We start from the raw sequence: 26097 nt of genomic DNA, 5'->3' as shown, positions 1-26097 counted from the left end.
TGACAGAGAGTACTGTCATCCGCAAATGAGTAGATCGGATTCGATGTCAGACCCAACAGATCATTGATAAAAATAAGAAAAAGAGAAGGCGAAAGAACAGAGCCCTGTGGTACACCTGCAGTCAATTTGTGCTCATTGGATGAGAACCCATCTATAACGACTTGAATAGTGCGATCTCTGAGAAAGCTCGAAATAAATCGAACGAAGCCATTACCGAGACCAAATGCGATAAGCTTTGATAGAAGTGCACAGTGCCAGACCCAATCAAATGCCTTGGAGATATCCAGAGCCACAACCTTACTCTCACCAAACTGGTGCATTGAGCGACTCCAGCGTAACGACAGAAGTGCAATGAGGTCGCCCGTAGAGCGATTTCTGCGAAGCCCGTACCGTTGGTCGCTAAGAAGGCCATTAGACTCTAAATACCTTACAAGATGGTGATTAACCATGTTCTCCATGTGAGAGAGAGAGAGAGAGAGAGAGAGAGAGGAGCATATCGCAATTGGCCCATAATTCACAGGGTTGTTTGCCTCACCTTTCTTGGGTATTGGCTGAACTCTTTCTAAGGTTAGCTTGCTTTCGACAGACAGACGAATGGACACGGCCAGATCGACCTTTAATGCCATGACGATCACGAATATATATACTTTACGGGTTCTCAGACGAATTTTTCGAGGTGCTACAAACGGAATGACGAAATTAGTATACCCCCATTCTATGGTGGAGGGTATACAAATCGGAAACAATTTTGGGTCAAAAACTCATATTTAAGGCTCGGTTTTGATGGGGCGATATATCGATTAGCTGTTTACAGCCGGGCACATTTGACGGTATTAAAGTGTCAGATGTTTGTTTTCATTCTCTTCGTTGTTATTTTCTCTCTCGCATATTCTTTGCTCATGTATGCAGACAATTTTCTTTGTGTGTGTTGGTAAAACGTTGGTCTGCTTGGCGAAAAGATGTCGATTTCACCATATGGTTGTACAAAGTGACAACATACAACTAATTCAGACATGTGTTACAGCCGGGCACATTTGACGGTATTAAAGTGTCAGATGTTTGTTTTCATTCTCTTTGTTATTATCTTCTCTCTCGCATATTCTCTGCTCATGTATGCACACAATTTTCTTTGTGTGTGTTGGTAAAACGTTGGTCTGCTTGGCGAAAAGATGGCGATTTCACCATATGGTTGTACAAACTGACAACCTACAACTAATTCAGACTTATGTTTGGACCTTACTGTACACAATTTGGGGTGGGTGTTAGAGGGAGGGAATAATTTCTATCTGAGCAAAATTTCAAGTAGATATCTCTATACGAACGCCATCGTGCTTTCTATAAATGGACGGTCGAACATGGCAAGTTCGACCCATAATATCAAGACAATCAACAATATACAGTGAGCGTCATAAAAAAGCATTTATTTATGTGTTCGTATAAAAGTGTTTATGAATCTGTTTTTGATTTGAATCTTTAAAAATAGATTTAAATACAACATTTGAAATATAAAATGTTTAATTAAATCCTAAATTAAAAGGTTGAAAAAAATAAATTAACAAATGGTTATATAAACTTTTTTGGCGCTCATGGTACATGCTGCTCATGTTTGTACGAGATGTTACAAACAAAATGGCTAGATTAGCATACCCTCCATTCTATAATAACACTTGGGGTGCATAAGGCAATGTTTCTAATATATAAACAGTAATTTCTTGGAATAATTATTGAGAAAAGCTTTGTCAGTATCTTTCTGTTCGTGACATGACGAAGTTTAAAATTTCTATTAATTTTTATATTTTCTTGTTTATTCATTTGATAAAGATATCTGTAATAGTGCCATCATTATTGGACTTTGATGACTATGGGGATGAATTCGGTGATGAATACATTGTAGAATATGTTGATAATTTTGAAGGCAAAATATGTAGATTGGGATGTTTAAAATTTCAATCCGAAAATGGACAAAATATTTTGATACGGAAGACAGCCAGACAACAAACACCTTTAACAAGTAAGTTTATTTGTGATAAAATTTTAAAATGTGAATTCATATGAAAAAAATTCAAATTCAGTAAAACATTCATTAAATAAAATTTTATACAAAGTTTTGTTAATATTTTTTTTTGTTATTTGTTGGAAGACTCTAGCACTGATGAAGAGCTTCAGAATAATGACACTATGTCGATGAATTATGCAGAACTAAACGACTACTCTGAGCCCAATGATCCTTGCGACAAACCCTTAATGAATGTTAGTGTGCTAATGAGCCTCTCTTTGTCACTTCTGAATATTACCAAGATTTCCTTCTTTTACTTCTTCTAGTGTGACGAATCTCCACAATGTTGTCCTGACTTTTAAACTATATAACAAACTAGCTGAACCGGGCCCGCTCCGCTGCACCATCTTCTACTTTATATGAAGTAAAATTTTCCTTGGAATATTTATTTTCGAAAATTAAAGAGCTTTTAGCGAAATACCATGCTACGAAAATGGTATATCGCTTGACTAACAGTTTAGTAATATAAGTGCCTTTATCTGAATCCCATATGATCTTTATTGGTCTACGAATTTAAGTTTGGATGTAAGATGTACTTCATTCTTAAAATACTTTATTTCAGCCCAATATTCTCATGATCACCTGAATTAGGGTTATTTTCGGGGGTTCCCCAGACACTTGGCCCCGAAAAAATATCAGCATCCAGCTCTTCTCTCAAATAACATTTATTTAAACCCCATATTGCCATTGGTTTAAGGGGAGTTTACACGATGAGACGTCCCCCAAACACATGGCTCCAAAATTGGTTATCAAATTCGTTTTCTAATCTTAAATACCTTTCATTTGAGCCACATATTAGCAAGGTCGAAAAATGTTTACCCTTTGGGGGGTGTTTTGGGGAAGGGTTGGTGCCCTAACTACATGGTCCTACACTTGGATATTAAATTCGTGTTCTACTCCCAAATACCTTTATTTGAGCCCCATATTGCAATGGTCAGTAAAAAATTGCTGTTTGTGGGGTATTTTGGGAAAGGAGTAATGCAAATTTGCAAATTTTGCCCATGAACATTCCACTAAGGAACAGGGGCAAACTTCTCACATATCAATGAGTGCAGTCCGATTCAAGTTTTAAGCTCAATGATAAAGGATCTCCTTTTTATAGCCGAGTCCGAACGGCGTGCCGCAGTGCGACACCTCTTTGGAGAGAAGTTTTTCATGACATTGTACCTCACAAATGTTACCAGCATTAGGAGGGGAAAACCACCGCAGGAATTTTTTTTCTAATAGTTTCGCCAGGATACGAACACAGTCTTTCAGCATCGTAGGCGGACTTGTTAACCTCTGCGCTGCGGTGGGGAAAGGAGTAGAAAATTGGTCCCGAAAGTGTGTATCAATTCTTGCTCTACCCCCCGATACCTTTCATTTAAGCTCCACATTGATATGGTCGGTAATTAAGCCCGATTTAGGGGTGTTTGACGAGTGGGGTGGTCCCCCAAACACTAAGCCCTGAAAATATATCAGCAACGTGCTCTATTCTGATATATATCTATATATCATTTATTTGAACCCCATATTGCCATTGGCCTCAAAATTGGACATCAAATTCGTTTTCTAATCTCATTTAAACTGCTTATTGCAAAAGTCAGCAAATATGTCCGGTTTGAGGTATTGGCCCTAAAAACTATGAATTTTTAGTTCCACTGTCTTAAAGACCCAAATTGTCTTGGTGAGCAAATACGTCCTATGTGGGGGTTGTTATGGTGGTGAGACGTCCGCTAGACGGTTGGTCCCTAATGTTGATATCAGATACGTCGTCTACTCCCAAATACCTTTTATTTGAGCCCCATATTTCCATAGTTGGCAAACATGACCGGCTTGGGGGGTGTTTTGGGGGTTGGGCGGCCACTCAGTGAGTTGGTCTTGATTCAGTGAGTATATCGGATTCATGTTCTATTCTAAAAACTCTCTTATTTGAGCCTCATATTGCAATAGTCAGCAAATACTTCCTATTTGGGTGGTGTTGTGGGGAAGGGGTGGCCCCACAGATACTTTTCCCGAATATTGATATCAGATTCGTGCTTTAATCCCAATGACCTTTAATTTGAGCCCCATATGTCTATGGTCGTAATTTTGTCCCCTTTGGGGGATGTTTTTGGGGAGAGGCGCCCTCCCAAACACTTGGTCCCATATCAGATTCGTGTTCTACACTCAAATACCTTTAATTAAAGCCCCATACGGTCAGTAAATAAGTCCTCTTTGGAGGGTGTTTTTGGGGAAGGGGTGGACGCCCAGAAACTTGGTCCCACATTTGGATATAAGATTCGTATTCTACTCAAAAATACCTTTCATTTGAGTCTCATATTGCCATGGTCGGTAAATATGTCCGATTAAGGGGTGTTTTGGGACTTGGGGTGGTCCTCCTAGCACTTGGTCCGACAATTGGATATCAGATACGTTTTCCTATCCTAAATACCTTTCATTTGAGTCCCATATTGTCGTGATTTTGCTAAATATATGTTTGGTAGGTTTTAGGGTGGGGCAGCCCCCCTAGGTACCCCATTCGAAATTAGGATACCAAATTTTTATTTTTAGGGTACTATACGAGAGCACATAAAATTTCGCTTAAATCGTACCACCCATCTCCAAGATCTGGCATTTCTGAAAATTATGGTAAGGGGGAGGGTCCGCTCCCCCTTCAGATATCAATATCCTACCTATACCTATTTTCACCACGGGATCACCATCTGTGAAAATTTCAAAAAAATCGGTACAGCCGTTTCTGAGTCTATAAGGAACACACAACCAAACAAAACTACAAACAAACACAAACTGGTTTTTATATCCTAGACCACTACTGTGGTACAGGGTATTATAACTTAAAGCATTTCTTTGTAACACCCAAAAGGAAGAAAGATAGACCCATTGATAAGTATACCGATCGATGCAGAATCAGTTTCTGATTCGATTTAGCTATGTCCGTCTGTCCATGTTAATTTGTGTACAAACTATAGGTCGCAATTTTCATCCGATCGTTTTCAAATTTGATATGGGAATGTTGTTCGGCCTAGAGACGAAGTTTATTGAAATTGGAAAAAATCGGTTCAGATTTAGATATATATCCCATATATATGTTCGTCCTTATTGCAGTAATACAGCAATAAAATGGTCATGTGTTAACCGATTCACTCGAAATTTGGCAGGAAGAATTTTCTTATGACTCTCGATATTAGTGGGGAATTGCATAGAAATCGGTTAAGATTTGGATAAAGCTCCCATATATATGTTCGTCCGATTTGCAGAAATACAGCAATAAAATGGTATTTTGTTAACCGATTCTCTCGAAATTTGGTAGGAAGAGTTTTCTTATGACTTTCAATATTATTGGGGAATTTCATAGAAATCGGTTCAGATTTGGATATAGCTCCCATACATATGTTCGTTCGATTTGCAGAAATACATCAATAAAATGGTCATTTGTTAACCGATTCTCTCGAAATTTTGCAGGAAGGGTTTTCTTATGACTCTCAATATTAATTGTGAATTTCATTGAAATCGGTTCAGATTTAGATATAGCTTCCATATACATTTTTGTTCCGATTTGCAGTAATACAGCACTAAAATTTTCATTTGTGAACCGATCCTCTAGAAATTTAGCACGAAGGATTTTCTTATGACTTTCGATATTACTGGAGAATTTCATAGAAATCGGTTCATATTTGGATATAGCTCCCTTATATATGTTCGTCCGATTTGCTGTAATAGAGCAATAAAATGGTCATGTGTTAACCGATTCTCTCGAAATTTTGCAGGAAGGGTTTTCTTCTAACTCTCGATATTAGTGGTGAATTTCATAGAAATCAGTTCATATTTGGATATAGCTCCCATATATATGTTCGTCCGATTTGCAGTAATACAGCAATAAAGTGGTCATTTGTTAACCGATTCTCTCAAAATTTTGCAGGAAGGGTTTTCTTATGACTCTCAATACTAATAGTGAATTTCATTGAAATCGGTGCAGATTTAGATATAGCTTCCATATATAAGTATCGCCCGATTTGCACTTAAATGGCCGCAGTTGCCACAATTCCCAACCGATCTACCCAAAATTTGGCAAAGTTTTTTTTTACTGATCTTAACATATATGGAAAATTTCATAGAAATCGGTTCAGATGTAGACATAGCTCCCATATATATCTATCAACCGATTTGCCCTTTTAAGGCTGTAGAAGCCACAATTTTCGTTCGATTTTGCATGAGAGGTTTAAATTGACATTCCAATAAGGGCGCAAAATTTCATTAAAATCAGTCCTAATTTAGATATAGCTCTAATGTGTATATTTCATCTGGACTTTTAAGACAGTAAAATCCACAATTTTGGTCACATCTCTACAATATAGGGCATAAGATGTTCTATTTCATGTCCCTGTGTGTGTCATAAAAATTGGCACAGGTTTCGATAAAACTCCCATATAATCTTTTATCCGATATGGCCTTATAAAGATGTGGAAATCCAAATCTTTTGTCCTATGGTAGGAAAATCTTAAAGGTGGTAATCTGCAGTTGAACTAATATAGAAAATTTAATCCTCAATGCTTTATCAATAATATGAAGTTAGTTAATTCACCATCAATTGGGCCTAACCTGATGCTCCTCAGCACCTTTTCAAGGGTTAATTGCAACTCTCGTTATAGATAATGTGTAACGATTGCATCACATTTTCATCAATGTCAACTGCCTTTTTTTTTTTTGATATTCTCTTTACAAGTTTCAGATTGCCTTCAACATTTTTGTTTGCATAATAAAATATTCTCGAAAAAACATCAAAAGCAACAGCCGAACTGGGGGAGAAAACAAAAAACTTTATTAATTTGCCTTGGTGTGCAAATTAGTTTAACATGTTCATAAACAACGTAGATTAGCAACAACTTTTATGGCAGCAAGAGAAACAAAAAATTAACAACACCAACAAAGAAAATATCATCACTGATTTTGATTAACTTTAAATTAATTTTTATTTTATGTTTGTCTCCCGACATGGAAACATCTCCCCCATTTACAAGCGATAGAAAAGTTGGTCTTCATTAATTTGCTGTTATTCACTCGATGATGTTGTTCTTTCCCCTACATTTTGCTAAAGAAAATTTTAATTTTATGGAGTCTTATTTTGGGCAAAATATCTATGGGCATTTATTATGGTCTTGTCAATAAACCCATGACATCAAAGATTTTAAAGAAGCGAAACCGATGGGACAGTTTGAGAAATTTTTACACAGCATTGATGCTTTATAAATGGACTGATCAATAAGGGAATTTTCATTCACTGGTTGTTGTTGTTGCAGCAGTGTCTTATACACTGAGGCGGCAGCCCTTGCCAATGAAGAAAGCCACCGGTTCAATCCTGTACGTACAGCCGGCTGCCATGGGATTGATTAGTGGGTATAGGATTAGAGGCGATTGGATTTTACATTCACACATATACATTTAAAATCTATATCCGTGTATCCATGATCGGCATGAAAACACGAGATGACCTGCAGACCTTCGCTTGCTTGTATATTTATAGCCTCTACAATAGAATGGTGGGCAAACGGTTTGCAACATCTGGAAACGTTGCGCAGTCTTGCCAAATCGAAAAATCTCGAAAATATTTCTAGGACTTTGAACAGATAGAGATATGTGCACGAAACTTTACATATTTAATGTTTGGATGTTTTTCAATAAGTACGCAAAATTTGGGGACCCTAGTGGGTCCAAAGATTTATTTATATGACCAAGATTTGAAATTGGTCACCTCGAGCATTACATGGAAAATTTTAGCCAATATTGCGGCTTCCAGGGGCTAAAAAATGTCAAATCGGAAGATCGGTTTATATGGAAATCGGCTACATGAGACCGATTTGGATCTAATAGGCACAGTTGTTGAAATCATGATCATAACAGAACCTTATGTGCAAAATTTTTGCCAAGAACTACGGCTTTCAGGAGCTAAATTTGTCAAATCAGGAGATCTGTTTATATGGGAGCTATATGTAAATCTTAACCGATATGGCTCATTGCAATCCCCAACATTAATAGTATCTGTGCAAAATTTCAAGTGGCTAGCTTTACGCGTTCGACCGCAATCGTGATTTCGACAGACAGTCGGACGGAAATGGCTAGATGGACTCAGAATGTCGAGACGATCAAGAATCTACAGGCTTTATGGGGTCTACGATCAATATTTTGAAGTGTTACAAACGGAATGACTAGATTTGTATAAAAGCACGTCCTTTTGGAAAATCCTATACATTTTAAAGATGTAGGTAGCCTCGGATAGTGATTCGATGCTTGTTTAGATGTTGCTTCGATATAATATAAACAGATCTTCTAATTGGACTTATATAGCCCTTATTGGACGCAATTATTATGCGAATTGGCTGACACAAAAAATAAAAATTAAAAATATTAAATTTTTCCATCAGACAAAGACGGCCAATGCTAGCCGCTGCGCTTGAAGAAGAAGAAGAATACAGATGGAGAACGAAGTAAGGTACAAGACCATATGTATACGAGGGTTGCCTTTTATGTTTTAGGATAAGAGAACACACTTGGCGCACAGCATCAATGGTTTTGGACGACCTACACGAAATTCGTCTTGGAATGAACTACGACCTCGGTTGAATTCGCCAGACACTGGTTCTTAAAGGAGCTTCATCGCCCAAACTTGAATTAAGCTCATCGATGCACTGTTGTTGAGTTAATCCACGTCGAAAGTTGGAAAAAATAATCGAACGAAAATTAATTATCGAAAATCGCTTTATTGCTTTTCAAAATATTCCCCATTAAGATCTATACACTTTTGCACGAGTTTGAACCAATTTCCCAAGCACTTATGCCCCTCTGATTGAGGTATCTCCAAAACATGCATTCTGAACGCATCAACCGCTTCTTCAGGTATTTAAAAACGTTGACCACTCATTTTATTTTAATAAAAAGAAGTCATTCGGTGCCAAGCCAGGACTACACGAAGTTTGACTCATTAAATCGATGTTTTGAGAGCTCAAATTGTTTCGCATTTTTGGAGCATTTCCTTCGACCAATCGACACGAGCCTTTTCTTAAGCGATTGACAAAGTGTGTGCGATCCAACGCGAACAAAGTCTTTTGATGGTCAAATCTTTATGCAATATTCAATGTATGCTGGTCCCACTAATGCCTAAGTTTGTCTCAATATCACGATCTTGCAATAACAGTTGGCACACAGCATCAATGGTTTTTGGAACAACAACTGATTTTGGACGTCCTTCACGAAATTCGTCTTGGAGTGAACTACGACCTCGGTTGAATTCGCCATACCATCGACAGACACTGGTTCTTGATGGAGCTTCATCGCCCAACCTTGAATTAAGTTCATCGATGCACTGTTGTTGAGTTAATTCACGTCGAAAGATGGAAAAAAAATATTCGCACGAAAATGTTCATGATTTAATTCCATTTTCAGGGCGAGATGAATCTCGCCTGTAAACACGCTCGTATGTCAAAACGTTGTGAGTATGTATAACCTCAAAAATGTCAAGCGTTTCGATAGAGCTGTCAATTGGCAGATTGAAGCACAAGGGTCGTCCAATCCCAAAATATAAAAGGCAACCCTCGTACAAGCATATATGTTGCGCCTGGTGGCCCCAAGGTTAAGTTTCTTTAGTTAGTTTATGGGAAATGGCGTCCCACAAACACTTGGCCCCAAAATTGTTTATTGAATTCGTTTTTAAATCTCAAATACCTTTCATTTGAGCCACATATTACCATGGTCGGTAAATTTTAGGAGGTGTTTAGGGGGAAGGGCTGTGCCCCAAATACAGTGTCCCACTTTTGGATATCAGGGTGTTTCGGGGGAACGGGCGGTGCCCCAAATACATGGTCCCACTTTTGGATATCAGAATCGTATTATACTCCCAAATACCTTTATTTGAACGCCATATTGCGTCAGTCAGTAAATAATTGCTGTTTGTGGGTTGTTTTTGGAGAAAGGGTAGACACCCAGAAAATTGGTTCCGAAAGTGGTGCTCTACTCCATAATACTTTTCACGTGAGCCCCACATTGACATGGTGGGTAAATATGTCCGATTTAGGGGTGTTTTATGGAGTGGGGTGGTCGCCCAAACACTTGCCCAAAAAGTAATTGCGGATGTTTTAAAAGAAAGTAAATGCATTTTTAATAAAACTTAGAATGAACTTTAAACAAATATACTTTTTTTACACTTTTTTTCTAAAGCAAGCTAAAAGTAACAGCTGATAACTGACAGAAGAAAGAATGCAATTACAGAGTCACAAGCTGTGAAAAAATTTGTCAACGCCGACTATATGAAAAATCTGCAATTACTTTTTGGGCAACCCAATATATCGGCATCTTGCTCTACTCTCAAATATCATTTATTTGAACCCCATATTGTCATTGGCCTCAAAATTTGATATCAAATACGTTTGCTTATCTCAAATACCTTTGATTTAAACCCCTTACTGCAAAATTCAGCAAATATATCCGGTTTGGGGTATGGACCCTAAAACTATCAACATCGAGCTCCACTCTCTTTAAGACCCAAATTGTCATGGTGAGCAAATACGTCCTATTTGCAGGTTGGACGTCGGTAAGACAATTGGTCCTTAATGTTGATATTATATTCGTAGTCTACTCCCCATTACCTTCCATTTGAGCCCCATATTTCCATGGTCGAGAAACATGGCCGTTTTGGGGGCTGTTTTGTGTGTTGGGGCGCTACTCAGTGACTTGACCCTGCAAATATATATCAGATTTTTGTTCTACACTCTCAAATATTTCTAATTTGAGCCCCATATTGCAATGGTCAGCAAATATGTCCTATTTGGATGGTTTTATGGAGTTGGGGTGGCCCATAAACACTGTTTCCCCCATATTGATATCAGATTCGTGCTTTACTCCCAAAGACTTTTCATTTGAGCCCCATATTGCTAAGGTCGTAAATTTGTCGCCTTTGGGGGGTGTTTTGGAGAAGGGGTGGACCTCCAGAAACGTGGTCCCACCTTTGGATATTAGATTCGTATGCTACACTCAAATACCTTTTATTTAAGCCCCATATTCCCTCTTTCAGTAAATAAGTCCTCTTTGGGGGAGGTTTTGAGGAAGGGGTGGACCCACAGAAATGTGGTCCCACATTTGGATATAAAATTCGTAATCTTCTTGCAAATACCATTCATTTGAGTCCCATATTGCCATGGTCGGTAAATATGTCCGATTTAGGAGGGTTTTGGGGGTTGGTGTGGTCCCCCAAACACTTGGTCCGACAATTCGATATTAGATACGCTTTCTTATCCTAAATACCTTTTATTTGAATCTCATATTGTAGCGATTGGTCTATATATATATATATATATTTGGTAGGTTTTGGGGTGGGGCGCCCCCCCCTAGGTACCCCATCCGAAATTTGGATACCAAATTTTTGTTTGTAGGTTACTATAAAAGAGCACACAAAATTTCGCTTAAATCGCACGACCCATCTTCGAGATCTGGCGTTTCTGAAAATTTGGGTAAGGGGGAGGGTCCGTTCCCCCTTCCATAGGTCCAGATTTTGATATTTGATATAGGTCCAGATTTTGATATTTGATTTTCACTTTTAGACCCTTGGTTAGCATATTTCTTAACAGATTTTCTCAAAATTTGGCACAGTGTCTTCTGTTATGAGTTTTATCATGTGCATCGATTTCGGTCGATATCGGTTTAGATTGTCCTATATAATTTATCAATTCCGATTAATAAACTGTATTTTGTTAATCGATCCTTACTAAATTTAGCACTCTTAAGACTCCAAATGTCATTGGAAAATTTATTAGAAATCGGTTCAAAATTAGATATGGGTCTCATATATATATCGCCCGATTTTCACTTTTAGAGCCTTAACATTTATAAATCGATCTTCTTTAAAGCAGTTGAAATCATTCAACTGTTTAGCCTACATACCCAATGTGATGTAGGATCTCAAAAGGTGGCCTTTGCTCGACTTTACATCGTACTTACTTGAAAATTTGATATTTTAATAGTCTACAGCTACCAAAGTTCCCCATTGGACAGCATTTTGTATCAAACCTCATGTCACTACTTTCAATTGGCAAACTCAATGAGTTTATTTTTTCTGAATTTATTCAATTGCTGTGTCGTTGGCTTTCCTCTTTTCTACTTAATTTTACTTTTTGCCCCTTGAGGGTTGTTTTTGGAGTACTTTTTTTTTTTGTTTTTTTGCTTAGAGTTTGAAATTTTTATGCAAATTTATTCATTTTACAATTTCTTGCTTCCTGGTTGGGTTGTTTTTTCACATCTCTCTCGATTTATTTTGTGCATGTCCTTAGCTCCCCAATGGTTTCAAGAGTCCTAGTCCCAGCAAGGATGGCAAGAAAAACAATACCAATCAGCCAACATATTCTAGATTAGACATTTTCGAAATTTCAAGGGGCACTCTGGAAAAATATTTACGAAAAAAATAGCAAAAGAAGAAAAATAACTCTTTGCAAGAAGCAAACGAATGAAGGAACGAAGGAATGAGTGAACCAACAGCCAACATGCAACATTCAGTGCCCAGCAGTGGCACTAAAATGAAGTGGAAAAATGTCAAGTGGAGAAGCACAAATAACCTGAAAGTGGTCTCATCACAAAAGAAATGCATTCAGGTAATGACATGAACTTTGTGGAAAAAGAAGTCTCACATTTAGTTTGTTCACATTCAACAGTGACAAGAACGAGGGCAAATGAAATGAAAAGCAGGGACAGAGAAAAAAACCCAGCTAAAATCAATTTAAAAAGTTTTGTTTTAAAAAGCAAAAAAAAAGAGAAAGAAACTGAATAAAATGTAAATTCAAATCAATGTCTAAAAGGGAGCATTTTAAATACTTTGTTGGAAAGATTTAAATTAGAAAAAAAGTCAAAGAAAAAGACATTGAGGTTATGGCGTATGGTTGCTATAAACGCTATGTTGAGTCAACATTGTTGACACTAGGGCAAAAATTTGATTTAAAGAGGTCAACGGTTAATGTATTTGAAAAGAAGCTTCACTTAAATAGCATAAAAGCATTGTGAATTTCTTCAGCAAGCTATTGACACATTAGAAAATTTTTTTCAAAAGCTTTTAATTTTTGAGCATTTCTACACAGATAAAAATAATTTTGAAAAGCAAGAACATTTGTCGAAAAAACAAGGACATAATTTGTGAATTTTCCTGCAAGAATCTGTGGTGAATCTAAAAAGGCACAACAATATAATTCGTAAGCTTGCTTGTCTTGCTTGGTGCGGTGATAAGTCCATTTTATTTTCTTTGTTGGACTCGCGCTGCTGGTTCTCATTCGTTTAGTGCTGCTCTCGGGTTTTTCTCTGTCTATTTCTACCCATAAAACAAATTTTATAAATTTTGCCGCCGATGAGATTTGAACTCATGATCTCATGCTTGGAAATCTTGTACGCATCCCCTAGCCTACCGCCATCATCTTCTTTATGATGAATTAGTCGAACCGGGCCCGCTCCGCTGCGCCTTCTATAACTCTCTTATCAATTTTTAGGGTGGGGAGATTTGTAGCCTATGACGCTGAACGCGTTCGAATTCTGATGAGAAGATCGGACAAAGCGGTGTTTATCCCCTCTTAATGTTGGCGACATTTTCGAGATACATTGCCATGCCATGCATGGTCATTTAAAAAATTTTCCACAAAAAGGTGTCGCACTGCGGGACGCCATTCGGACACGGCTATAAAAAAGAGGCCCCTTATCATTGAGTTTAAACTTGAATCGGAAAGCACTCATTGATGTGTGAGAATTTGCCCCTTCTGGGCTCCTGGTGGTAATCTTCTTCCTTAGGGTAATGTTCTCATTAGGGGAGGGATGGCACCTCAGACATTTCGACACAAATATGGATATCAAATTCGTGCTGCACTTCCAAATCCCTTTAATTTGAGCCCCATATTGCCAGGGCCGGTAAATGTGAACCGTTTGGAGGGTGTTTTGGGGCTGGGGCGGCCAACGGCACTTTGCACTGAAAATAGACATCAAATTCGTTCTTTATTCCCAACGGAAATGATGTTCAGTTGAGGAGTTACTTTAGGGCGTACCCCAAAACACTTGGCTCCAAAATTGGATATCAAATTAGTTTTCTACTCTTAAATACCTTTCATTTGAGTCCCATATTGTCATGGGGAGGCCACCGTGGCGCAGAGGTTAGCATGTCCGCCTATGACGATGAACGCCTGGTTTCGCATCCTGACGAGACCATCAGAGAAAATTTTCAGCAGTGGTTTTCCCCTCCTAATGGCTGCAACATTTGTGAGGTACTATGCCATGTAAAACTTCTCTCCAAAGAGGTGTCGCACTGCGGCACACCGTTCGGACTCGGCTATGAAAAGGAGGCCCCTTTTCATAGAGCTTACACTTGAATCGGACTGCACTCATTGATATGTGAAAAGTTTGCCCCTGTTCCTTAGTGGAATGTGCATGGGCAAAATTTGCATTTGCATTGTCATAATGGGTCAAATAACCCATTTGACGTATATTCAAAAGGAAAAACGCCACCTAAACTTGAACGTGTGAATTTTAATGTCATATTGGAAATCTACTCCCTAATTTCTTTCATTTGAGTCCCATATAGCCATGGTCGGCTAATATGCCCATATGGGGGTGGGCGATCTCCCATTACATGGACCTAATGTTTTATGCCATATTTGCAATCAACTGCCTAGCACTTTTCATTTGAGTCCCATATTGACATGAACTTCGAATATATCTGTTTAGAGGAGTTTGGGGGTTGGTGGGGGGGCCCGCTGGGTACGTGGACCCAAATTTTAACACCATTTTCGTTTTCTGGTCTCCAATTCCTTTCATTTGATACCACTTTCGTATATGGGTGGCGTTTTTGTGGTATCTAAAAATTATGTAGCCTGTGTTTCCTTCCAGACACATTCGATGAAAATTTTAAGAAAATCGGTTCAGCCAAGTATCATATAGTCATAAGGGCTCTAATGGCGATTTTGAGGGGTGGCGTGACCCCCTATACTTCGATCTGATTTTGTATGCCAGATTCGAAATCTACTCCCGAATACCATTTAAGCGCCATATTGAAATCAACGTCCAATTTTTCTTTTTTGGGGTTAGGGTAGCCCGATGGGTACTTATACTCAATTTTTAATACCATATTCGTATTCTACTCTCCAATACCTTTCATTTGATACCAATATTGTCCCGATCGGTCTACTTTTGATTTTGGGTTGTGTTTTTGGCATAAGGGGGAGGGTCCGTTCCCCTTCCGATAACGACAAATATAGCCTATGTTTCCTTCTAAACCAACCTACACAATATGCGAAAATTTCAAAAAAATCGGTTCTGCCGTTTTTCAGTCTATACGGAACAAACAAACCAAGTCCCATATATCCGTGATTGGCTACTGTGCCCATTTAGGGCGTTTTTGTGGGGGTGTGGTGACCCCCTACACTTCGAATGTGTAGGGGGTCACCGCAAACCAAATTTCATGAACATAATGAAATTTGGAACAGTGAGTTGCGTTGGGCCCTTCGACATCCTTCGTCAATTTGGCTCAGATCGGTCCAAATTTGGATGTAGCTGCTATGTAGACCGATCCTCCGATTTAGGGTCTTAGGTCTATAAAAGGCGCATTTATTGTCCGATGTCGTCAAAATTTGGGTCAGTGAGTTAAGTTAAGCATCTTGATATACTTCTGCATTATGGCATAAATCGGTCCAGATTTGGATATAGCTGCCATCTAGACACATCTCTAGGTTTTAGGTTTTGGGTCCATAAAAAACGCATTTATTGTCCGACGTTGCCGCAATTTGTATGCCAGATTTGTTATCTACTCCCTCATACTTTTCATTGAATACCCATATTGTCCTTATTGGTCCACTTTTGATTTTGGGTGGTGTTTTTGTGGTAACAGTGGAGGGTCCGCCCCCTTTCGTTATCAATACATTATAAAGCCTACTTCCTGAATATTTCGTAATCTACTCCCGAATACCTTTCATTTGAGTCCCATATTGTCATGATCGTCAAATAAACCTATTTTAAGGGGTTTTGGGGCGGGGGCGGCCCCCCAGGTACTTGGATCCAACTTTTATTATGAAATTCGTACTTTACATTTTAATCCCATATTGTCCCGATCGGTCCAAATTTATTTTTGGGTAGTAATTTTGAGTTAGGGGGAGGGTTCGCTCCCCTCCCAAATCGGACAAAAATTGTAGCTTCCCGGGGATCCAGAGGATAAATCTAGAGATTGGTTTATATGGGAGCTATATCAGGTTATAGACTGATTTCAACCGTATTTGACACAGTTGTTAGTCACAACAGAACACTACAGGCAAAATTTTAGCCAAATCAGACATAAATTACTGCAGGGGCTCAAAATGTCAAATCGGGAGACCGGGTTATATGGGAGCTATGGCAGGTCATAGACTGATTTCAACCGTATTTGGCACAGTTGTTAGAAGTCATAACAAAACTCTACGTGTAAAATTTCAGCAAAATCAAATGACAACTGCTGCCTCTAGGGGCTAAATACATTAAATGGGTAGATCAGTTCATATAGGAGGCTATATCCAAATCAGAACCGACATGGTTCTTTGGCAATCCTTAATTACCTGCATCAAGAAGATGTATCTGTGAGAGTCCACAGGCATTCAATTATATTGTCTTTTAAGTCTCTACAAACCTTATTAATGTACATAAAATTCGTTGAGAATTTACTTTTTCGTATACAATTTTGGTAGTAAGTTTTTTCTTAGAGTTTAACAGTAAGGAGATAGCCAACAAAAAACTAAAAATAATTTTATTTTGGTATGTCCATTTTAAATACCTGCAATATGGTGTTGTTGTTGTAATCTTCCAAAAATATGAAAAACTTACCTGAAAAGAAAAAGAAAAAGCGTTTAAGTGAAACAGCAAAATATTCCATCTCGGAACATTTCATTTCATTCATATGGGAATTTTCCAATTCCAATTATATTTAACTAGCTGGGCCGGTGCGCCTCGCTACATGCTAAAATGCCTTATAAAATGATTATAAAGTTAGTGTTATACAAGAGTTCTATTCTGTCCCAAAGGGCCTTCATGTGTGTGTGTGTTTTTTTATACCCACCACCGAAGGATGGGGGTATGTTCATTTTGTCATTCCGTTTGCAACACATCGAAATACCCATTTCCGACCCTATAAAGTATATATATTCTTGATCAACGTAAATGTCCGTCCGTCTGTTCGTCTGTCTGTTGAAATCACGAATATACCCCCCTCCTTCGGGGCGTAAAGACCTAAAACGATCTAGCCATGACCGTACGTCTGTCCGCTCGTCTGTCTGTTGAAATCACACTACAGTCTTTAAAAATAGAGATATTGAGCTGAAACTCTGCCCAGATTCTTTTTTTTATCCATAAGCAGGTTAAGTTCGAAGATGGGCTATATCGGACTATATCTTGATATAGCCCCCATATAGGTCGATCCGCCGATTTAGGGTCTTAGGCTTATAAAAGCCACATTTATTATCCCATTTAGCTGAAATTTGTGACAGTGAGTTGTGTTAGGCCCTTCGATATAATTCCTGAATTTGGCTCAGATCGGTTCAGATTTGGATATAGCTGCCATATAGACCGATCCTCCGATTTGGGGTCTTAGGCCTATAAAAGACACATTTATAATCCGATTTTGCTGAAATTTGGGATAGTGAGTTGTGGTAGGCCCTCTGAGATCCTTCTGAAATATGGCCTAGATCGGTTTAGATTTAGATATAGCTGCCATATAGACCGATCGTCCGATTTAGGGTCTTAGGACCATAAAAGCCACATTTATTATCCGATTTTGCTGAAATTTGAGGTAATGTGTTAAGTTAAGCCCCTTGACATACTTCTGCACTATAGAACATATCGGTCCAGATTTGGATATAGCTGCCATATGAACCGATCCGCCGATTTGGGGTCTTGGGCCCGTAAAAGCAACATTTAATAACCGATTTTGCTGAAATTTGTGACGGTGAGTTGTGTTAGGCCCCAAACATCCCTCGTCAATTTGGCTCAGATCGGTTCAGATTTGGATATAGCTGCCATTAGACCGATCCTCCGATTTAGGGTCTTAGGCCCATAAAAGTCACATTTATAATGCGATTTTGCTGAAATTTGGGACAGTGAGTTTTTTTAGGCCCCCAATATCCCTCGTTAATTTGGATCAGATTGGTCCAGATTTGGATATAGCTGCCATATAGACCGATCTTCCGATTTAGGGTCTTAGGCTCATACAAGCCACTTTTATTATCGCATTTTGCTAAAATTTGGGACAGTGAGTTGTGTTGGGCCCTTCGACATCCTTCGTCAATTTGGCTCAGATCGGTTCAGATTTGGATATAACTGCCATATAGACCGATCCTCCGATTTAGGGTTTTAGGCCTATAAAAGGCGCATTTATTGTCCGATGTCGCCAAAATTTGAGACAGTGAGTTAAGTTAAACCCCTTGACATACTTCTGCATTATGGCACAGATCGGTCCAGACTTGGATATAGCTGCCATCTAGACCGATATCTCGGTTTTAGGTTTTGGGGCCATAAAAGGTGCATTTTTTGTCCAGTGTCGGCAAAATTTGGGACAGTGAGTTGTGTAAGGCTATTCGACATTCTTCTTCAATTTCACTCAGATCGGTTCAGATTTGGATATAGCTGCCATATAGACCGATATTTCGATTTAAGGTTTTGGGCCCATAAAAGGCTCATTTATTTTCTGATGTTGCCGAAATTTGGAACAGAGAGTTTAGTTAAGCCCCTTGACATACTTCTGCATTATGGCACAGATCGGTCTAGATTTGGATATAGCTGCCATATAGACCGATCCTCCGATTTAGGGTCTTAGGCTCATAAAAGCCACATATATTATCCGATTTTGCCGAAATTTGGAACAGTGAGTTGTGTTAGGCCCTTCGACATACTCCTTCAATTTGCTTCAGATCGGTTCAAATTTGGATATAGCTGCCATATAGACCGATATTACGATTTAAAGTTTTGGGCTCATAAAAGGCTAATTTATTGTTCGATGTCGTCAAAATTTGGGACCGTGAGTAAAGTTAAGCCCCTTGACATACTTCTGCATTATGGCACAGATCGGTCTAGATTTGGATATAGCTGCCATATAGACCGATCCTCCGATTTAGGGTTTTAGGCTCATAAAAGCTACATTTATTATCCCATTTTGCTAAAATTAGGGACAGTGAGTTGTGTTAGGCCCTTCGACATCCTTCGTCAATTTGGCTCAGATCGGTGCAGATTTAGATATAGCTGCCATATAGACCGATCCTCCGATTTAGGGTCTTAGGTCCATAAAAGGCTCATTTATTGTCGGATGTTGCCGAAATTTGGGACAGAGAGTTAAGTTAAACCCTTCCACACATTTCTGCAATTTGGTCTAGATCGATCGTGATTTGCATATAGCTGCCATATAGACCGATATCTCGATTTAAAGCCTTGGCCACAAAAAAGGCGCATTTTTAATCCGATTTAGCTGAAATTTGACACATTGACTTATGTTAGGCTTTTCGACATCCTTATTGTATATGGTTCAGATCGGTTTATTTTTAGATATAGCTACTAAAATTACCAATATTTTGTTATACACAATTGAACAATGACTTGTACTTATTAGTATTTGCTGCAAATCGGATCATATTTCGATATAACTGCTATGGGACATAAGGTATGCAAATTGTCACCGTATTTTGATGAAAGGTGGTTTACATATATACGCGAGGTGGTGGGTATCCAAAGTTCGGTCCGGCCGAACTTAACGCCTTTTTACTTGTTGAGTCTAAAGGGTGCAGAAAAACAAGCTAACAGACAATTAAATCGCAATACTTTAACTTTTTAAATAACAGATTGTAGTAACTTAATATTTTTTTTAATGCACCCTTTAATATACTATCTGAGAAATCCATTATCGGATAATATCCTCTTAAACCACGTTTCATTGCAATTTAGTTTAGTTTTTTTTTTAATCAAGCAATGGTAATATATAAACCAATCTGCATGAGCTGCAGTTTTGCCATTATTCACAACGTATACGTAATATTAATTCAGAATACTCAGCCACCCATTTGCCAAGTCCATTGGTGCGTATGATTATTGTACTTAGCAAATAATCACTGCACAGCAATGAATAAAACATTCATTTGAAAGCACAAAACCCATCAGTTTAAATAATGTCTGTACATATATTCATAAGATCTATAGACTCAGGTGTGCATAGCATAAATGTTGCACACACTGGCATACACATGTGTAAACTCTGTTTCGTAATACAATTTCAAACTGAAATAAAATTGAAACCAAACAAAAATTGTTGGCATAATAAAACGAAGACTCGTAACGATATGTTTTACGTAAAACCCTACAAAGACCTGCAAACCCCCTATGTACATCTCATCATACCGCAATACACATGCAGCCAAGAATGTGAAAAGAAACTACGGAGCAGGCCATGTCTATGGCAACTGCCTCTGATTTGAAACGTATCGAAACAGGGGAAAATATTAAGTAATCCTCTTTTAAATGCTCGTTATGAACATAACAGAGGATGGTCATCAAGAGACAGAGCTTCAAGTTTGATGCAAATGTTTGGCATATATTTGAATTTTTGACGAACTTCGAATTTAGCAGAACCATTTTCCAAAGAAATTGGCAAGGGCCAATCAAAAAAGGATTCGTATTGCAATCTTGGTTTGTTTTTCATACTTCCATACAAATTTGTAAGCTAAATAGCTATTTGGAAATGCGAATATGGAAATTAAATTATATTTGTTTTTGGTTTTCGATTTTTTGCTTTAAATATCAAATAAAAATAAACTTAATATACCATCGAAGTAATATCGGTATCAAAGAAAAAACTAGGTTTCCGTTTAGTGGAGAGGACAAGTTTTCATTTCGTTCCTTAGAAATTATCTTCACCTCGGAATAGGTCTAACTAGAGTGCAAACATTTGTGAAGCCTTTCAAGAATAGCTACGATGGGACTGTCCATTGTTCTGTTGTTGCTCTGTGCCTGTTTCCAGTGGAAAGGTATACCTAAAGGCCAAGATTAAGCCCAGAATGGACTCCATTGACCCAATATCTGCGGTGGTGGCATCAAACAGTAGCATGTTGTCCGACCTCATATAGGTGTGGGTGCCTTGACTGTAGCGAAGAGCAATGCTTCATGCCTTTAACCTGCTGTCAGACTAACGAATGAAGAAGAGACCGATAACCCAGAAGGATGCGCAGATAGTCCCCAGCCTTTCAGTAAAAGTGGTGTTTCCGATTCATAACCAGACAACGACAGTGTTAATGAAACAGTCATCACAGCCAAAAAGAGAAATGAGGTCAGCGGGATGACAACAGTAGTGAGCAAGGGCTTTGCTAAGCTCACAAAAAGACAGAGAAATCAATCACGAATGGGAGATCTCGTCTCTGCATTTTGAGAACTCAAGGTGTTTTCCCATTTTTATACCCACCGCCATAGGGTGGGGGTATACCGATCTAGTCATTCCATTTGTAACACCTCGAAATATTCGTCTAGGACCCCATAAAGTATATATGTTCTTGAACGTCCTCAACGTTCTGAGTCGATCTAGCCACGGTCGGACGTGTAAAATTTGCCGCTTTAAATTTTGCACAGATACTTCCTATTGATGTAGGTCGTTGGGGACTATATATATATTGTATATAGTTGGGGGTTATATATATATATATTTATATATATATTATATATATATTAATATATATATATATATACATTTTGTCATTCCGTTTGCAACACATCGAAATATCCAATTCCGACCCTATAAAGTATATATATTTTTGATCAGCGTAAAAATCTAAGTCGATATAGACATGTCCGATCGTCTGTCCGTCCGTCTTTCCGTCCGTCTGTCCGTCCATCTGTCAGTCCGTATGTCCGTCCGTCTGTCTGTCCGTCCGTCTGTCCGTCCGTCTGTCCGTCCGTCTGTCCGTCCGTCTGTCCGTCCGTCTGTCCGTCCGTCTGTCCGTCCGTCTGTCCGTCCGTCTGTCCGTCCGTCTGTCCGTCGTCTGTCCGTCCGTATGTCCATCCGTCTGTCCGTCCGTCTGGCCGTCCGTCTGTCCTCCCGTCTGTCCATCCGTCTGTCCCGTCCGTCTGTCCGTCCGTCTGTCCGTCCGTCTGTTTGTCCGTTCAAGTTTGAAAATGGACTATATCGGACTATACCTAGATATAGCCCTATATAGACCGATCCGACAATTTATGGTCTTAGGCCCATACAAGCCACATTTTTTATCCGATGCTAAAATTTGGGTGAGTGAGTTGTGTATATTCTCCTTTAATTTGTTCCAGATCGGTCCAGATTTGGATATAGCTGCCATATAGACCGATCCGCCGATTTTGGGTCTAAGGGTCCTAGGCTCTGATCTGTCCAGATTTGAATGTAGCTGCCATATAGACCGATCTCTCGATTTAAGGTCTTGTGTCCATAAAAGGTGCATTTATTGTCCGATTTTGCCAAAATTTGGGACAGTGAGTTGTGTTAGGCCCCACGACATTCTTCTTGAATTTTGCCAAGATCGGTCCATATTTGAATAAAGCTGTCATATAGACCGAATTCTCGATATAAGGATTTGGGCCCGTAAAAGCCACATTTATTATCCGATTTTGCCGAAATTTGGGTTAGTGAGGTGTATTAGGACCTTCGACATCTTTCTTCAATTTGGCTCAGATCGGTCCAGATTTGGATATAGCTGCCATATAGACCGATCTCTCATTTTAAGGTTTTGGGTCCATAAAATGCGTATTTATTGTCCAATGTTGCCTAAATTTGGGACAATGAGTTGTGTTAGATCCTTCGACATTATTTTTCAATTAGGCTCAGATTGGTCCAGATTTGAATATAGCTGCCATATAGACCGATATCACAATTAAAAATCCTGGCCCCATAAAAGGCGCATTTATAATCCGATATCACTGAAATTTGACACCGTGAGTTATGTTAGGCTTCTCGACATCCGTGTCGTGTATATTTCAGATCGGTTTATTTTTAGATAAATCGACTAAAAAGACCAATATTTTGTGTATTGTGTGTGTACAATGACTTGTACTTTTAGTATTTGGTCCAAATCGGAACATATCTCGATATAGCTGCTATGGGGCATAAGGTATGTATTTTTCGCCGGATTTTGACGAAAGGTGGTTTACATATGTACCCGAGGTGGTGCGTATCCAAAGTTCGGCCCGGCTGCATTTTTACTTGTTTTTACTGTTTGGTGCAAACAATTTTTTGTAGTCTCTTTAGCAATGTTACCTAAAATGCCCAGTTTGAATTCACCGAAATCAATTAGCGCGCAACAAGCCGATAGGTGGATTGTCCATAGTGACATGGGGCGGATTATAGTACGTCTGCCAGTCTGGCTATTTGTTTGCCCATCTATCCGTGGATATCACGATAGCTGGAAAATTGTCACAAATAGATTCTATTAACGTATGTCGTCGACATTGAAATTGTTCATATTCGGACATAGCTTCCGATTTGAAATCTTTGGGTAGTAGAAATTTTGATTTTTTCCCGATTGAGCTGAAGTGTTTATATATTTATGAGTGCTGTCCGATTCAAGTTCTATCTTAATGATAGGGGCCTCCTTTTATAGCCGACTACGAACGGCGTGCTACAGTGCGACACCTTTTTGGCGAGAAATCCTTATATGGCATAGTACTTCGCAAATGTTGCCAGCATTAGTAGGGGATAACCACCGTTGAACATTTTTCTGATATTCTCGCCAAGATGCGAAACCAAGCGTTAAGTGTCATACTAACCTCTGCCCTACGATGTTATATTCTTAGGCCAATATTTTTAATTTTATAAAAAAAATGGTGAAGTCACTGTTTGTTTGGGGAATACTTGGTGTTCCCTTTCCATGTTTTCCATAAAAATCAAAAATTCTGTCCCGTTAAGTTTTCCCTAAAATGTCTCATAGTACAAACAAGGCATTAAATCCTACTGCATAGTAATTAATTTGAAAGAACAAACCATTAAGAATAACTACCAAGTAATACAAAGCCGCAACAAGGATATGCAATGTCTTTGCTGACGAAATCAAACATTGCCTAACCACAAAAAAATTTTGAATTTTTGCAATTTCTAAGAAATCGAAATACAATTCGAGAGGCTGCTGTCACAAACAGAGATACGGCAAGCGGACACTCCCTCTCTCTCTCTCACCCACAAAAATAGTCAAATACAACCGTTTTGTGTATTCATATCGCATCTGTCTTTATGCAATGCAAACAGGATTCAATTATATCCTGTGTTTATGTAAAACTAAAAAACAATGAGAATTGAGAAACATTTGGAAACAGACTTTTGTGGGTTCTAAAGTTACTTCGATGGAATATGAGGAGTTGCAAAGGCAAAAGTTTTACAATATGAGACATGCACAAGGTTTTCTTTGTGTTTGAGTAAAATTCTAGAGAATCTACTACTCTAGGATTTTTTTTCGACATGATTATGGAATTTGAAATTAAGCAATTGCTTGAAATATCCTTTGCATATTTTTATGACTTTTCTAAGACAAATTTTTGCCAGGAATTTTTGATTTACAGTACAAAAATTGCATTATTGCATAAATACTTGATAGACAATTATTTGCCTAGCAATAGAAAAATAACTGATTTTGTTATTATATTTCTCTGTGATTTAAACTAACATCCCGCATTGTTTATTTGCAATTGATGCTAAGAAGAAAATAATATTTATTTTATATGGAAAAAATTAAAATAATTTACAAATATTTTTCACACAATCTCACAGTTTGTTAGTTTTCCATGATTTTTTTCATGGAGTAGATTTTCGTTGTGTTTCAAGAGCCTAAACAAAGGTTCACTTTGTGCATGAATGGTTTGAAAAACAAAGCATTTCAATTAAGCAATGGAAAAAAATAAACTAAAACACTTGAAACTGCAGTTGGGAGCAATTATTTGCAATAAAAAGTGCTGCTTCAGCGTTTAATCAACTCTGCTTTGTCATGGAGTTGAGTTTGCTTAGCAATTTTTTCACTTGGATATAAAGGAAAATTTTTTTACACCAAATGCTTCTAACTGCATCAAATGACAATAAAACTGAGAGTAAGAATTAAAAAAAAAATCAAATGAAGTGCAGCAAAGCTAAGGCAAAGGGTTACAATATAAAAAAAAAATATTAACAAGTAAAAAGGCATTAAGTTCAAACTTTGGATACTCACCACTTCGGGCCGAACTTTGGATATCCACCACCTCGGGTATAAACCCCATTTTGTTACAATCCGGTGAAAATTGGGTAACTTAAGCACCCAAATTCGGCACGGACATTAAATGGTGTAATATATATTTCACTATTAAATTTTTTACAACAAAATATTGGTCCTTTTGGCAGATATATCTAACAATGAAACGATCTGAACCATATTAAGGTCAGATATTGTGAGGTTCAGAAAAACTCATTGTTTCAAATTTCAGCGAAATCGGGTAATAAATAAAGCTTTTTTGGGCCTCAGTCCCCTCATCGGCAGATCGGTCTATATGACAGCTATATCTAAATATAGTCCGATCAGAACCATATTTAGATCGGATGTTCGGAGGTCTTAACCTACTCCTTGTTTTTAATTTCAGCGAAATCGGGTAATAAATAAAGCTTTTATGGGTTTCAGATCCTTTATCGGGAGATCGGTCTATATGGCAGCTATATATAAATATAGTCCGATCTGAACCATATTTATGTCAGATATCGAGAGGCTTAAAATAACCCACTGTTTTAAATTTCAGCGAAATCGGTAAAAAAATGAAGTTTTTATGGGCTTCAGACCCTCTATCGGGAGATCGGTCTATATGGAAGCTATATCTAAATATGGGTCGATCTAATCCATATTTATGTCAGATGTCGGAAGGCTTTAAATAACCCAATGCTACAAATTTCTGCGAAATTGAATAATAAATTAAGCTTTTATGGCCTTCAGACCCTTTATCGGGAGATCGGTCTATATGGCAGCTATATCTAAATGTAGTCCGATCTGAACCATATTTAGGTCAGATGTTGGGAGGCTTAAAATAAC

General features: G+C 38.2%; 2 protein-coding genes across 3 annotated transcripts in view; one reads left to right on the top strand and one right to left on the bottom strand.

Annotated features, from left to right (window-relative positions):
• The window catches only part of LOC106082815 (uncharacterized), a 656305-nt gene that overhangs the window by 195684 nt on the left and 434524 nt on the right, over positions 1-26097 (bottom strand). The window lies entirely within an intron of this gene.
• Positions 1733-2540, top strand: LOC106094141 (uncharacterized). The gene is made up of 3 exons (XM_013261331.2): positions 1733-2011; positions 2141-2250; positions 2323-2540. Exons 1-3 carry the CDS (start codon positions 1762-1764, stop codon positions 2356-2358), a joined length of 396 nt encoding a protein of 131 aa, XP_013116785.2. The 5' UTR covers positions 1733-1761; the 3' UTR covers positions 2359-2540.

The sequence above is a fragment of the Stomoxys calcitrans genome, chromosome 2 (assembly GCF_963082655.1).
Source record: "Stomoxys calcitrans chromosome 2, idStoCalc2.1, whole genome shotgun sequence".
In the NCBI taxonomy this organism is placed as follows: Eukaryota; Metazoa; Arthropoda; class Insecta; order Diptera; family Muscidae; genus Stomoxys; species Stomoxys calcitrans.
This window is presented reverse-complemented; position numbering and strand designations above follow the sequence as displayed.

What these genes read in the sequence shown, in the direction of transcription:
- LOC106094141 (XM_013261331.2), top strand. Translation starts at nt 1,762, where the DNA reads ATGACGAAGTTTAAAATTTCTATTAATTTTTATATTTTCTTGTTTATT. An exon ending in ACAACAAACACCTTTAACAA is followed by an intron (nt 2,012 to 2,140) that starts GTAAGTTTATTT and finishes ATTTGTTGGAAG; the next exon opens with ACTCTAGCACTGATGAAGAG. An exon ending in GCGACAAACCCTTAATGAAT is followed by an intron (nt 2,251 to 2,322) that starts GTTAGTGTGCTA and finishes TACTTCTTCTAG; the next exon opens with TGTGACGAATCTCCACAATG.